The following is a 15,371-nucleotide window of genomic DNA, read 5'->3' on the forward strand; positions in this document are numbered from 1 at the left end:
ATTTTAAGGAAAAAATAAGGCAATTTCGAATTTGATGGCCGCAACATGTCTCAAAAAAGTTGGGACGGGGCAACAAAAGGCTGGAAAAGTAAGTGTTACTAAAAAGAAACAGCTGGAGGAACATTTTGCAAATAATTAAGTTAATTGGAAGCAGGTCAGTAACATTGTTGGGGATAAAAAGAGTATCTTAGAGAGGCAGAGTCTCTCAGAAGTAAAGATGGGATGCAATCTGTATGGAAGCATGTTGCTCTAAAACCTGTATATACCTTTCAGCATTGATGGTGCCTTTCCAGATGTGTAAGCTGCCCATTCCATAGGCACTAATGCACCCCCATACCAGCAGAGATGCAGGCTTTTGAACTGAGCGCTGATAAAATCTTTAGTCCTCTTTAGTTTAGAGGACGCGGCACCCGTGGTTTCCAAAAATAATTTAAAATTTCGATTGGTCTGACCAAAGAACAGTTTTCCACTTTGCCTCAGTCCATTTTAAATGAGCTTTGGCCCGGAGAAGACGGCGGCGTTTCTGGATCATGTTCACATATGGCTTTTTATTTGTATGATAGAGCTTTAACCAGCATTTGTGGATGACACGACGATCTGTGTTCACAGACAATGAGTTCTGGAGGTGTTTCTGAGCCCATGCAGTGATTTCCATTACAGAATCATGCCTGGTTTTAATGCAGTGCCGCCTGAGGGCCCGAAGATAACGGGCGTGCAGTATTGATTTTCACCCTTGTCCCTTGCGCACAGAGATTTATCTAGATTCTCTGACTCTTTTGATGATATTATGTACTGTAGATGATGTGATATTCATAGTCTTCGCCATTTTACATTGAAGAACATTATTCTGAAATTGTTCCACAAATTTTAGACGCAGTTTTTTACAGATTGGTGAACCTCTGCCCATCTTTACTTCTGAAAGACTCTGCCTTTCTAAAATACTCTTTTTATACCCAATCATGTTACTGACCTGCTTCCAATTAACCTCCAGCTGTTTCTTTTTAGTAATACTTACTGTTCCACCCTTTTGTTGCCCTGTCCCAACTTTTTTGAGACATGATGCAGCCATCAAATTCAAAATGGCCCCATTTTTCCCCTTAAAATCGTACTTCCCCAGTTTATACATTTGATATGTTTTCTATGTTCTATTGTGAATAACATGGGTTTATGTGAATCATTGCCTTGTTTTTATTTACATTTTACAGTGTCCCAACATTTTTGTATTTATATTTGTATTGGGGTTGTATTATTATTATTATTATTATTATTATTATTATACATACAATTTAGATTTTCTAAATTCTTCTTTTCTTTTTTTTTTTCTTTTTTTTTCATTCCCAGGTATGAAGTAGGGCTGCACAACATATTATTACCAGTTATGACCATTTTGGATTTCGCGTTCCCCTTTAGACTGTTTACTGTGAACAAACAAATGTCGGTGGAAAAAGTTTGATTAAAAAATAATAATAGTGCAAGTCAAGTCTTAACTGTCATATCGAGTGCTTGCAATTGTAATATCAAAATCGTAATCATACAGCCTTTGCCAACTTGTGCATGTTGCTTGATATAGAACTGACCGTATGAGGGTAATCAGGTACATGTTTGTCATGTCACTTATTGGCTTCTGTTCTCATAAATTATTAATTAAGCATTTTTCAGCCAGCTGACTCTAACTTCTGTTTTCTCTGGGTCACCGCAACTCTGTGTAGTGTTTCAGGACCACACTGCTGACTGCAGCACTTTTTACCTTCTGTTTTTTGCTGAAAGTTGCCATTTTTTCCTACTGTGTGACCTGAGAGATATAAGACAATTTAAAATGGTAGCATTATTGCTGTTCCTACAACACACACACACACACACACACACACACACACACACACAAAACAAACACAGATGGAGTAATTACATCCTGATAAAGTTGTTCTCTGAGAGCAAAGGTCAGTAGGCCATTTATCATGAGGAGCCAGTCACATGTCTGGAACAGCAGGCATGCTTCAGGCATCATGCCACATGGCAGTAGACATATGCTGATAGTTGTCAGTTATATGATGTCACAGTATTCAGCATGCTCAATATTGTTGTTATAGTGGACATTTAGGAATCCAGTCAGTCCTGCTGTATTCCAGTCAGCTGTAGGCTGCCTAAGTAGACTGCATTTTTGAATAGCATTTGCATGCTACTGAGATCTTACTGTCCGGTGTACAGTATACAGGACCTGAAGAAATGGAGGAAGACTTTAAGAAATGGAGGAAGACCTGAAGAAACGGAGGAAGACATGGCATAGTAAATTTTTATGTCAGCTAGGGTTGTTATGGTGTCATCGTTTCATGGTGTACTCTTCTACAGCTACTTTAATATTTTTTCAAAACACAGGTTTAAATGCATTTCTGTCTATTACTGTCTACCCACTCATTTTATTTTTACCCAGTGGATCTCTCATTTTATGGAGAATTAAATTATTTAAGTGGAAGAAAGGGAAACAATTAGGTAGTTTGATATATAGTTGTGCTCATAAAGACACTATAATAACTGAATTTACACAAATGAACCCATTCAAAAGTTCACATACCCTTGGTTCTCAATAGTGTTGTTACCTGGATGATCAACGACTGTTTTTATGTTTTGTGATAGTTGTTCATGAGTCCCTTGTTTGTCCTGAGCAGTTAAACTGCCCACTGTTCTTCAGAAAAATCCTCCAGGTCCTGCTCATTTCACCCCTTTACAACAGTGACTATATGATATTGAGATCCATCTTTTCACACTATGGATAACTGAGGGACTCGTACACAACTGTTACAAAAGGTGCAAACATTCACTGATGCTCAAGAAGGCAACATGATACATTAAGAGCCGGGGGGTGTAAACTTGTGAACAGGATGACCAGTGAAAAAATTGTTATTATTTTGTTTTCTGGGAAACGTGTAAATATTAAGATATTTAAGTAAGATATTTAAACAAAATAATACCAATTTACCCTAATCATCCTGTTTACACCCCCCTTGTTCTTAATGTATGTATGTATGTTGTTTATATGTGTATATGTATGTATAAATAATGTATACATACAGGGATATGCAAAATTTAAATTTTTACCACCAGTGTATGTGTTTTTAAATGGTCGATTAATACTATGATTAATCATGCCATGCAAATAAGCGCTTTGAAAAATGGCTCGTTAAGAGATAATTAGCAGTCCTTATCTTCCCAAACTGGTTCTACCTTTCTGGAACCATTTCTCAAATCCCATAAGGGATCCACAGAAAGATTAACCTAGAACCCTTAAGCATTCTGGAGTTTCTAGAAATAAAAATATTCTATAGCCACTTTTTTTTTAATGATATTTAGTCAACAAAGTTTGAATGGTGTTAGTTGAAGCTCTATTAACTGTCAAAATGAATCTCAGTAATGCATCACCTTTCAAGCATGTTACACTCTTAGCATTCTAACGGGTTCTATATGGGACCTTTTCTAAAGGAAAATCTCGGTTTTACATGGAACCTGTAATGGAAATAACCAGGGTGTTAGATTTAACCTTTTTTTTTTTCCTCTAAGAGTAATATCTGAATGATCATTATGGTAGCAATACACTGCTGAAACGGTTAATAGTATTTGACCAGAAATATTACATCGGCTCAAGCCCAGTTCTTTTTCTTTATGTGACTGGAGTGTGATTTATGATTAAAACTCGGATGAGAAAACTGATTTAGTATGAATACAAAGAGCATTTTGTGTAGACGAGCTTATCGCAGTTTCTCACTGCAGGAAACATGGGGCTGAGTTAATCACGAAAGGTAAACAAAGCTGAGAGAAAGACAGCATTACGTAGGCAGAGTTTGAAAAACATCACTTCATTAGACTGATCATGTCCAAATAAGGACAAAGCTAGCATGGAGACAGTTACAGTATACTTCTGATAAGGAGAAGTTCATCACGTGCAGCAAATAGCGGTCTGCTTCTAGGGCTGAAAAAAGGAAGCCAAAATGTGTTTTTCAACCTTGTGTTAATTTTTGGTTTGAAAGATTGGATGCAGGTTGACATTTATGGACTGGAAGATTTAAACGGCTACATCATCTTATATGACGGTGGTGGTGATTGTGTGTGTGTGTGTGCTCTCACTCTTTGGTGTATTTGTTCAGGGTGTGACTCCATGTGAATTACAGATAACCTGTTGTTAGTCCAGGATGTAGACTTGGCTCTGACTCCTAACGACACATTTTTTCTTATTTTTCAGCTAATCCTTTACTGCTTGTCAATTTACTGTTGCACTGAATTGAACTCTCCAACAAATTAATATATTAAAAAACTGTGTCTATGAATTAATGTTATACTGATTACATGGCCTCCAGCTAATCATTTAGCAGTAAGAGGTGAAAAAGTATTCACTTTGAGAATTTTCTTAAGCTGAAGTAGACTAATGGTATAACCCATGTCAGAACGCCAGTGTCTCCATTGAAAGATGAATATGAGAAGAGAATTTGGAATTTCAGCTTTTATTTCCTGGTATTTATATGTAGATGTGTTAAATTTTGTATCAGACTACCCAATTTGTAGACAGCAAAAATATTGGAACATAAGACTGACGGGTGTTTCTTGTTACCCAGGTATGTCTTGCTAGATTGATTGTTTAAACAATAAAGGTCAGTTTTACCTGTGAAGACTGTATTTGTTGTTAAAAAAGGATAAGCCAACATTAAGATCAGAAAGCTGTCTATGGGAGAAAAGCTAGCCATTTTGAAGCTGAGAAAAGAGGAAAAATCAATTAAAGGCATTGCACAAATATTGGGCATAGCCAGTACAAGAATTTTGAATGTCCTGAAAAAGAAAGAAACCACTGGTGTACTGAGCAGCAAACACCGAATGGGTCGGCAAAGGAAACAACAGCTGATGACAAACATTGTGAGAGCTGTGAAGAAAACCACAACAACAGTCAGTGACCTCACCAACAACCTCCACAGGGCAGGGGTGAAGGTATCGCAATCCACCGTTTGCAGAAGACTTTGACAGCAGAAATATAGAGGCCAAACCGCAAGATGCAAACCACTCATCAGCAGTAAGAATCAGAAAGCCAGATTGGAATTAACAAAGAAATACAGAGATGAGCCACGAAAGTTCTGGAACCAAGATTAACCTCCATCAAAGTGATTGAGAGGCCAAAGTGTGGAGAAAGAAAGGATCTGCTCACCATCCATAACATGCAATCTCATCTGTGAAACATGGTGGAGGTAGTGTCATGGTTTGGGCTTGCATGACTGCTTCTGGAACAGACTCACTAATCTTTATTGGTGGTGGAACTCATGATGGTAGCATGTTTACAGGAACATTTTGTTTGCCAATTTACCAAGAAATTCATCCAAATTAATTGGAAGGAACTTCATCGTGCAGCAAGCCAATAATGCAAAACACACTGCCAACTCAACAGAGGACTTTATCAGGGGAAGGTTTTAGACTGGCCGAGTCAATCACCAGACCTTAACCCAAGTAAGCATGCACTTCAGTTCCTGAAGAGGAGACTGAAGGGAGAAACCCCCCAAAACAAACAACTGAAAGTGCCTGCAGTACAAGCCTGGAAAAGCTTCACAAAAATGGAACTGACAATTTGGTGACGTCAGTGAGCAACAGGCTTGATGCAGTTATTTCAAGCAAGAGATATGCAACCAATATATTAAGTGTTATTTACTTTAATTTACTTCAAGACTTATCTGTTTTTATACTTTTGCTAACCTAAAAATGGTGTGGTCTGATACAAAAGGTTCTGTGTTTTATGTTGTTTAACACATCTAGATGTAAATACCAGGAAATAAACGCTGAAATCCTAAACTCTTGTCTCATATCCGTCTTTTGATCTCAAACCTTTGGTCTTTGGTGTATAGCACAAACAAATGAATTGGCCTTGCTGTTCCAATATTTTAGGAGGGACTGTATTTGGTGTTTCCAGAGAGGATTGGGTTTTCAGGGAGCGCATCATGAAGGTGTTTTAGTTGTCCTTCATTATCATTATGGACTTCATATTTAACCGCATATATAATGCAGTAATTATGTTTTAAGCTCTGTTTACTAGTTTACGCTCACTTTTGTTTCAGAGATTAAACTTTTTGTCGTATATAGTGCAAGAAGTCTGGGATTTTTTTTTATCATTTAAAATTGGAAATAAACAGGTTTTAGAATTTTGAAATATTTAAAACAAAGAAAGTAAATGTTAAATATATTGAATATTTAATATTCAAGATTCTGCACTATTTCTATGCCTCTGTTTAAATGTAAGCAAATTTGTGATATTGAAATGTGAACTTTTTTGTACCAAAGGTCAGGTTTTCCTCATGACTAATATCTTCTATTGAAGCTTGTGTTCAGACGACACTCTGATGGATTTGATCCAAAAAGGGGTCACAAGTTTTTGCACAAACTTGTAGAGTCCATGCTAGCTCGAGTGCACAGTGTTATTAAAGCAAAAAGGGGAGACATGCCAAATACTAAGAAACTCTGAAATTCATGTAAATATTTCAAAGATTCTACTTTTCACTCAAGTTGTCATCAATCATTATCATTTGTAATTAAAACTTGTATTAATTTAGAAATTAATGCAAAATAGAAGCATTTACACTAGTGCTCTCAAACGTTCGGCCCTCACTGTATAATAAAATCCAGGGATAGTGTTTCAGTAATCATTTGTTTTCACCTCCTTCTGAAACTATTTGCTTGCAAATTCACTGAAAGACTTTCATCTGAAACATTTCTATTTCTATGTTTCAGAGGATGGGAGCAGTAGCCAGGCACTGGAGATGTCATTCGGTCGGCTCCTGCGGCGTGCCTCATCCAAAGCCTCTGACCTCTTGACCCTCAATGCGGGCTCGGCGGGGTCACGGTCCATGCAGGACGGGGAGGTCATCTTCTCCAAGAACAACGTGTGTGTACACCCGGCTGAGCCCGTGCCCGGCCTGCCCGAGCATCACCCAGGTACTGCACGCAACTAATGCATGCAGCAAATATGCAGAAAATGAAGGATTATTCAGAAGCTTAGTCCTTTTTTAAACAGCCAGTGTGTTCTACTTTCTTAACGTGATGTAGAGGTTCTAGGGTTCACTCTCGCTACAGCAGCTTGCATGAGTATTCATCCTTCTTTACTTTTCCACATGGACTTCATTCCAATATATACTCAGAAATGAAAATATTTGTCAGTTGCCCTCCACTCAACTACACATGTAGTGCCTCCAAAATGTATTCACCCCCTAGTGGTTATTTTTCTTTTAGCTGTATTGCAACAATAATTTGGAGTATAGGAGAATTGGGTTGTTTTTTTTTCCTGCTCCTTTTGAAGAAATTATACAGAAATAAAATAAATTGTTATTTATTACTTATTATTTTTCAATTAATTATATGTCCTTAGAATTATTTAAACATTAAAAACAATCTCAACTGCTTACTTGATAAGTATTCACCTCTGTTATGACTAGCATTTATTTTTCGAGAGCTCGCAGCTAAAATGGCATTTCAGTTCAGTCCTGCTGTCATGAGGACCAGGGAACTGCCCTTGAGGTATTGAGATGAAATTGTTTGGAATAGAAAAGTTGGAGAATGTTATAAAATAAATAAATAAATAAGACAAAAGCTTTGAACCTTCCTATGAGCTGTGTGAAATCCATTTTAAAAATGTGGAAAAAAAATTGGCACAACCCAGACGCTACAAAGATCAGCCCATCCTTCCAAATTGAGCACATGGGCAGGAAGGTCAGTGAGAGAAGTGTCCAAGAGGCCACTTATGACAGTGAAGGGGTTGTAGTGCTCACTGGCTGAAATAGGAGAACCTATGCAGAGGCCAGAACCTATGGGAGAGTGGCCAGAAGGAAAACTACTTCTGAGAAAGGTAAACATAAAGGCACCTCTGGGGATTGCTAGAAGACATGTGACAAAATCTGAGAGTATTTGGGAAAAGATTTTGAGCCGTTTGGTGTAAAAGCAAAGAGCTGTGTTTGTGCAGACCAAATACCACCCAACACTCAGGTAACACCAGTCCAACTATCAAGAACGGTGCTGGTAGCATCATGTTCTAGCATTGTTGCTTTTCAACAGGAAGAACTCTTTTCAGCAGGAAGAATTCTTGAGGAAAAATCTGTGTCTAGGGCAAAAATTTGACAATGAGCCAAAGCACAAGTCAAACACAGAGTAGTGGCTTGAGGGAAAAAAAAGGTTTGTGTTTTGCAATGACTCGGATGTAAATCCAATTGAAAATCTTTGGCGGGATCTGAAAATTGCTGTCCATCAACATCCTCTGTCTAATTTGGGTGAGTTGGAGAAATATTTGCATCAAGGAGTGCGAGTGGAAAAAATCTAAATGCGCAAAGTCCATAGAGACGTATCTGAGACAGCTCAAGCTGTAATTACTGCAAAAGGACAACACACAATGCAAGTGTTGACTCACGGGGTGAATACTTCTCAGTAAGGCAGTGTTTAGATGTTTTTAATTTGACATCATTTTAAGGACATCTAATTAGTTGATTTTAATTTTATTTCTGTAGAGCGTCACAAAAGGAGCAGAAACCAGTCCTGTTGTAATATACTTCAATTTGATGTTGCGACAAAACAAAAAAAGAGAAATAATCCCCAGGGGGTGAATACTTTCTGGAGACACTGTGTAGCCAAATTGAAACCGTTGTGCTTACAGTGTTAAAGCTGCAAAATATTTATATTTCTAATAAAGTTGGATGAAAATGGATCAAAGTCCCAAATTTCACAAGACAAAAGTTGAAATGCGGCTGAAATGCGTTCAAACTGTACGGGATTATCGCATAGTGATGATCACTTCAGAATGGAACGCAGTGTTTTTCTCTGTTGTACTTGCGCAGGTTACCTGTGTGTCCACTTGGAGAAGGACGAGACTCTGGGCTCTACCCTCATCCTCACCTGGGTGCCCAACTCGCGCATTCAGAGGCAGGACGAAGAGGCCTTGCGCTACATCACGCCCGAGAGCTCTCCTGTGCGACGCAACCCACGGCGCCGACGTGCCCGCCTGGCACAGCCACGCCCTCCACCCGCGCATGAAGAAGAGGAGGATGAGGAAGAGGCCCCTGAATCAGGTCTGCAGCATCAGGAAGAGGGTGACGAAGGCTCGTGTGAGCTGTCGGCCGACGAGGTGAGCCGAGACAGCACACTGGGCTCCGACTCGGATACGTTCTCCTCGCCATTCTGTCTGTCGCCCGTCAGCGAGGCGCTGGCCGAGAGCACCAGCTCTGTCTTCCTGGACAATGAGAGCAGGTAAGAGGAGAAGGTTTAGCACTGAAACTCATGCAGCTGCTTGTACTTTTTCCGTGTGTTACTGTGCATAAAATACCACACCATCCTGCTTTTAACATCTACGGTTTTAACATTTCCTGTCAACTGCAAAAGTATTGGCACCCTTCAAGCATCCACTTCACGGCAGTTTTACTGCATTGTATGGTGGGTGTGGTTATTTATTTATTTTATTGGCCTGATTGTGTTTTAGTGGTGTTTTAACTACTTTTCTATCCATCATCTCAACATCCATCTGTCTCATTTGTGTTGAAAGCCCTTTGGTTTTGCCCATGCTTATTAATCGCAGAGGAATTTCATATGTGCGCCACCTCATATTTTTGCCCCAGAGAAAGTATTCTGAAAGACCGAGAGATTGAAATTGATCAAAAAACAAAGAAATGAATCTGGAGGATGATGGTGTGTTTGTTTAACTATTAAATATTTTTAACAGTGTAGTTCATTTACATGGTAAAAAACTATTATTTAATATATATATATATATATATATATATATATATATATATATATATATATATATATATATATATATATATATATATATATATATATAGAACGAGAGAGGTTTTGTTAGAGAAAAGGTAAATTGTTTCTCTAATTCATTTAATAGAAATTTGAATCGTGTATAATGTTTATTTTTTTATTATTTAAGACATTGCCAATAATTCTTGAAACAAATGCATTATAGCATTTATACATTTTATTGGGTTCAGTGCTACAAATCAAAAGGTTGTGAGTTTAAATCCCTCTTAGTGTTGAACCCTTGAGCAAAGCTCTAACACTCGCCAGCTGCTGGTACGTTCTTCGAAGATGGAATATGAGAGAAAGCCAGGGGATTAAAAAAATTAATAAAATATATATTTTTTAAAAACACAAAAAAATAAGAAGAGCCTTATTTATTTAGGCCTTTGCCTTGTGATGGTTAACTGAGTTACAGTAACAGTGATGGTAAAAACAAGTTCACTACAGATGTTAAAAAAAAAAAAAATAATAATTAATAAAATGTTGGCTGCTTATTGATATATTTCATGCAAATCTTAGCAAGACATAAAACTGTTTTTAACTTTTTGATGTTAACTGACACTCTCTGGTTACCCCTTCCCCTCATTTCAGTAATAATATTTTGGCCTCTTCTCTTAAAAAAAATAAAATAATAATAAATAAATAATTAAAAAAAAAATTCTTTACTCCCTTGTGCTGGTCAGGGGTGTGCCAGTTCTCCAAAAATTGGGAAGTGGGCCTTAATACGTCTGTCATACACTAATACTATATTTATTGTACCAAGCACAGATGAGATTAGATAGATTAGAAAGATTAGATAGAGCAGCTGTATTCATTAAAAATGGTATTCGTCCTGTGAGTACTGAGACATGCACACTTCCTTTCCTCTCACTCACCAGGGCCAATTAAAGTAACAGTTATGGCCTAAAGTAAAAAAAAGAAATCATATAATTTGTCATTTTTAAATGCTTTTTAGATCTGGATCTGACGAGAGTGCAAAGCAGATATACAAGACTGATATCTGTTCATTTATGATTCCTTTACCAGCCAGTAATGTTTAAGGTGCTGATAAGAGCAGAAAATGTTATATACTGTGCGCGAGGTGAATTTTACGAAGGGAATGTACAACATGATCCATAATTCTACTTGAAACCTTTTATAATAACTTTATTTTTTCCCTACACATTTCAAATGACATTCCAGGAGAAATAACATAAACAGTGTTGGTAAAGTTGTCACTTTTTCCAGCTGTGTGCCGGAGAGGGTCAGGTCAGCAGTGCACGCAGTAACAGAAGCCGCACAGCACTTATCCATAATTCATGGCAGCTTAGCAGGGTTCATGTTACTCAGCAGGTTGCTCGTATATTACATCTCAGTCATGCTCTCACTCTCACACATAATGTCCATGGTGTACTGACCTCCTGTCTTAGCTTGTGTGTTGCTAAGTGTATAGTGTGCATGCACCATTATTGTGACATGAATTCCTCAAGGGCTACATGGACTGAGATATATAATAGCTTTTTGTTGTCTATAAAGTGACTGAAGTAGTCTGAAACTGGTTCTTGAGGGCAGTCAAGCATACCGATTAGGCTCTATTTATTGTTTTGCCCTCTGGTGGTTATTAACAAAAGCATTGGATTTACATTTAAATAGCATTAGCTAATGGGTTTGGTCGTCTTCTTTTTTTTTTCTTTCCATAAAATATGTACAAATTATACAATTTGCAGGGATTCTTCATATAAAATTACAGGTGTAAATGCACCCATTTAAAACATTTAAATCTGATCACTAAACCACTTCAATGGGACTGAGACACAATTAAAGACCACTTGAAAAGGAAATGTAATTAAAATTTCAGTTGATTTTATTTTTTGTGAGTTTTTTTCAATGGGGCACATTACACAGTCATACCAGAATTTTCCCTTTTCACTTGGACAAGTATGGAATTAAATTTGTGCCAAAAGTATTGAACGTAACTTTTCAAGAAATGAACAAAAATATACAATGAGAAAGAAGAGAAGAAAAACACTCTGAAACTAAAAACAGTGAACTCTGTGGCAAAAAGTTAACATGGTCTTCAAATAAACAGCGTTCTTTGTTAACAGTATTCTGTGCTTCATTTTCTCTAATCATGGTTTATGAATGAATGTTAAACCCGCCCACATGTGAGATTTGTGCCAGAATGGAGAATGTACGCTGGAATGGAGCATAAACGAAAACTCTGGCAGCGCATTCATAGTGAAAATGAAGCACAGAAAACTGTTAACAAAGAACGCCGTTTATTTGAAGCCCATGTTACATTTTTGCCACCGAGTTCACTCTTTTCATTTTCAGAGTGTTTTCTTCTTACCCATTGTGTATTAAGGGGCCACGCCCAGAAGGGGCTGCAGCCCCTATTGTATCTGTTAATTTTCTTCTTCTTGTTCTTCTTCTTCTTATTCCACACTGGGACTCTATGGCAACCCTATGAACTGCAAGTAGAAAAATGATGAAATTTGGCACATTCAGATATGACCACGATTGATTTTTCATATTTATCAATATTAATATTGTTATTCATATTTGTTCAAAAGTTATGACTTCGCCAATTTAATGATGTTGACCCAAAATTGGATCAGACGCTGTATCTCGGCCATACTTTGATCCATCGTAACGAAACTTGGTACCTTTCATAAGCAGCATGATCTGAGGGTCTGTGCCAGATTTGAGAACAGCGCCACCTACAGGTCATGAGATTTGAAAAATGAATCTTTTTGCTTATAACTTATGAATATGTTGTCAGAAAATTACGATCTTGGCGTCTACGGACTCATTGGGTCATTGCGAATCCGTGGATCCCAATTTTGCCAGAATTGTAAGAAGCGCCTGTCCGCCATTTTGAAATTTGTAGGTGTTTTTTTTTTTTTTTTTTTTTTTGTAAAAATGCATAACTTTTGAAAACATTGTCCAAAATTGTTTTTTTTGGTGTCATTACATGTGTGGCGCACTGTGATAAATGACAAGCATAAATTCTAAAGGTCCTGGGTTTGATTCCTGTGTGGTACAAGTTCTTAAACGTTCGTGTAATGTTGTGTCTTTCAGTTCCTTTCTTTTATGGCTCAGCATTGCACTAACCTTTCAACCTCTTGGCATGCAAATCAATCCCTCTGTTCTGTTAATTTCCTGTTCAATCTTATTCTCAACTGTGCTTCTGAAACCTGTCTTTTATTCATTCATGTACATTCTATTTCTCCTCTTCATGTTCTTTGGGCTCCACATTGGGCTTGCTGTGCCTTTGGTGCTTGTCCCTGTTAAATGCTGCTTGCAGCTTTAATTTTGTTTGTTTCTTGAAAAGTTATGTTCAATATTTTGGCACAAATTTAAATCCATAGTATTGGCAGGATTTTAATGTTATCCATCAGGATTCAATTGGCTTGTGAAACATTGAAACATGGAGACACGCTAGACTGCATTTCATATTGGCGCGTGAACAAACTCTTCTGCAATGTACCGTCAAAATTTAGATGATGTTTAGAGCAGGCAAAAATTGCTGCATTTTAGTGGAAGTTTACAAAGATGAAATTTGTCCTTTAAGACAAAAAAAAGGAGCATGAGCTAACAATGTAAAATAAAAATGCCAGTTTTAATTTCAGGATGTCTTTAAGCCACTGGTTTGTTTTAATGTTAACTTGTTAATTCAAATAGTTTGTGGAATACTTTTCCTCAAGGCACATTTGGATGGGTTCCACATTTGGATTTAAAGTGGTTCTGCTTGGAACTATCCCTGAAATCTAAAGCAAGGTTATATATAGAACTTCTAGGAGTTTCCTCCAGAGAGACTAACTAAAGAATGGTAAATGGTGAATGGTCTGCACTTATATAGCACTTTTTTTTTTTTTTTAACCTTAGCGGTTCTACAAAGTGCTTTACACTGGTTCTCATTCACCCATTCTCTCTCTCTCTCTCTCTCACACACACACACACACACACACACACACACACACACACCAATGGTAGCAGAGCTGCCATGCTAGGCGCTAGCTTGCCATCAGGAGCAACTTTGGATTCAGTGTCTTGCCCAAGGACACTTGTGGAATCATGTGGGCCGGGAATCCAACCCTACGATTAGTGGACAACCCGCTCTACCACCTGAGCCACAGCCACACCAAAGAACCTTTCATGGTCCTAGATGTGTTTAACTAAATAATGTTCAGTGTCGTCAATCTACAGCACAGATTAGTGGTGGAAAGAGGTGAATTTTATGTGGAAAGAGCTGTAGTATTGTATGAGCCCATAATCCAAACCTCCTATGTAATGAGAACAGGGCTATGAGTACTTGGCTGTTAGTTGAAACTATAACTTGGTGATGATTGAGGACTTTAGTGAGTCATGCTTGATTGTCTTTCTATATATCTACAGTTGCAATCAAAATTATTCAACCCCCATTGCAAATCAGGTTTATTGTCAAAATTTACAGACTTTCAGCTGTTTTCAATGAACAAATCAAACAAAAGCTATTGAAATAGTTCAACACAACGAATGCTTCACTTGGTTTCCCCAAATTCAACTGAACATGCAACTCATAATGATTTCTCCAGATTCAAAATTATTCAACCCCCTGAATAGAATCCCTCACAACAGCACAAATATGCAAAACAGGTGTTATCTCAAGCCCTTCATTAGTTGCACCAGGTGTGCTTGAGCTGGAACACATGAACTGGCTAGGGGCAGAAAATTTAAGAAATACCTGAATTGGCTAGGGGCAGAAAATAAATGAAATATCTGGACAGGGCAGAGAAAGGAAGAAGGCAGGTTGTGAAAAACCCTCGAGTGACTGCAAAAGACCTTCAGCAAGATTTGGTACAACAGGCACTGAGGTTTCAGTGAGCACAGTAAGGCATGTACTAAACACAGAAGGTTTGCATGCCAGTACTCCAAGTTGTACATCACTACTGACCCAAAAGCACAAGAAAAGTCGGCTCAAAATCATATAAATAAGCGACAGACATTTTGGGATTCTGTTCTGCGGAGCAATGAAACAAATCTGGAACTTTTCAGCACGATGGATCAACAGTATGTCTGGAGGAAGAAGAATGAAGAAAGAACACTCTGTCCATAGTCAAGCATGGTGGTGGCTCGGTGATGTTCTGGGGCTGCTTTGCATCCTCTGGCACTGGAAACCTGCGGTGTGTGGAAGGCAAGATGAATTTAGTGAAGTATCATGAAATCCTAGGAGAAAACATCATGCCGTCTGTGAGGAAGCTGAAGCTTGGACGTCACTGGACCTTCCAACAGGTCAATGATCCCAAGCATACCTCAAATTCCACCAAGGCTTGTTTGCAGAAGAAGTCCTGGAAGATTCTACAGGGCCATCACAGTCACCTGACTTGAACCCATAGAAAATCTCTGGTGGGATTTGAAGAAGGTGGTTGCAGCACGCAAACCCAAGAATATTACTGAACTGGAGGCAATTGCTCATGAGGAATGGGTTAAGATTCCTCAGGAACGCTGCCAGAAGCTAAAGGGTGCTCTACTGAGTACTAAAGATGCTTGCCATGAAGGGGCTGAATAATTTTGAAACTAGACAAATCATTACAAGTTGCATA

At 38.0% G+C, this 15,371-nt stretch overlaps 1 protein-coding gene across 1 annotated transcript in view; it reads left to right on the plus strand.

Moving 5' to 3' along the window:
* tbc1d16 (TBC1 domain family, member 16) overlaps positions 1-15,371 on the plus strand; it is a 45,036-nt gene that overhangs the window by 1,751 nt on the left and 27,914 nt on the right. The window contains exons 2-3 of the mRNA XM_053611598.1: positions 6,751-6,954; positions 8,841-9,249. Coding sequence (XP_053467573.1) covers positions 6,780-6,954; positions 8,841-9,249 — 584 coding nt within the window. The 5' untranslated portion in view covers positions 6,751-6,779. The remainder of the gene's footprint in view (positions 1-6,750; positions 6,955-8,840; positions 9,250-15,371) is intronic.

This window comes from Ictalurus furcatus, chromosome 2, assembly GCF_023375685.1.
Source record: "Ictalurus furcatus strain D&B chromosome 2, Billie_1.0, whole genome shotgun sequence".
NCBI lineage: Eukaryota > Metazoa > Chordata > Actinopteri > Siluriformes > Ictaluridae > Ictalurus > Ictalurus furcatus.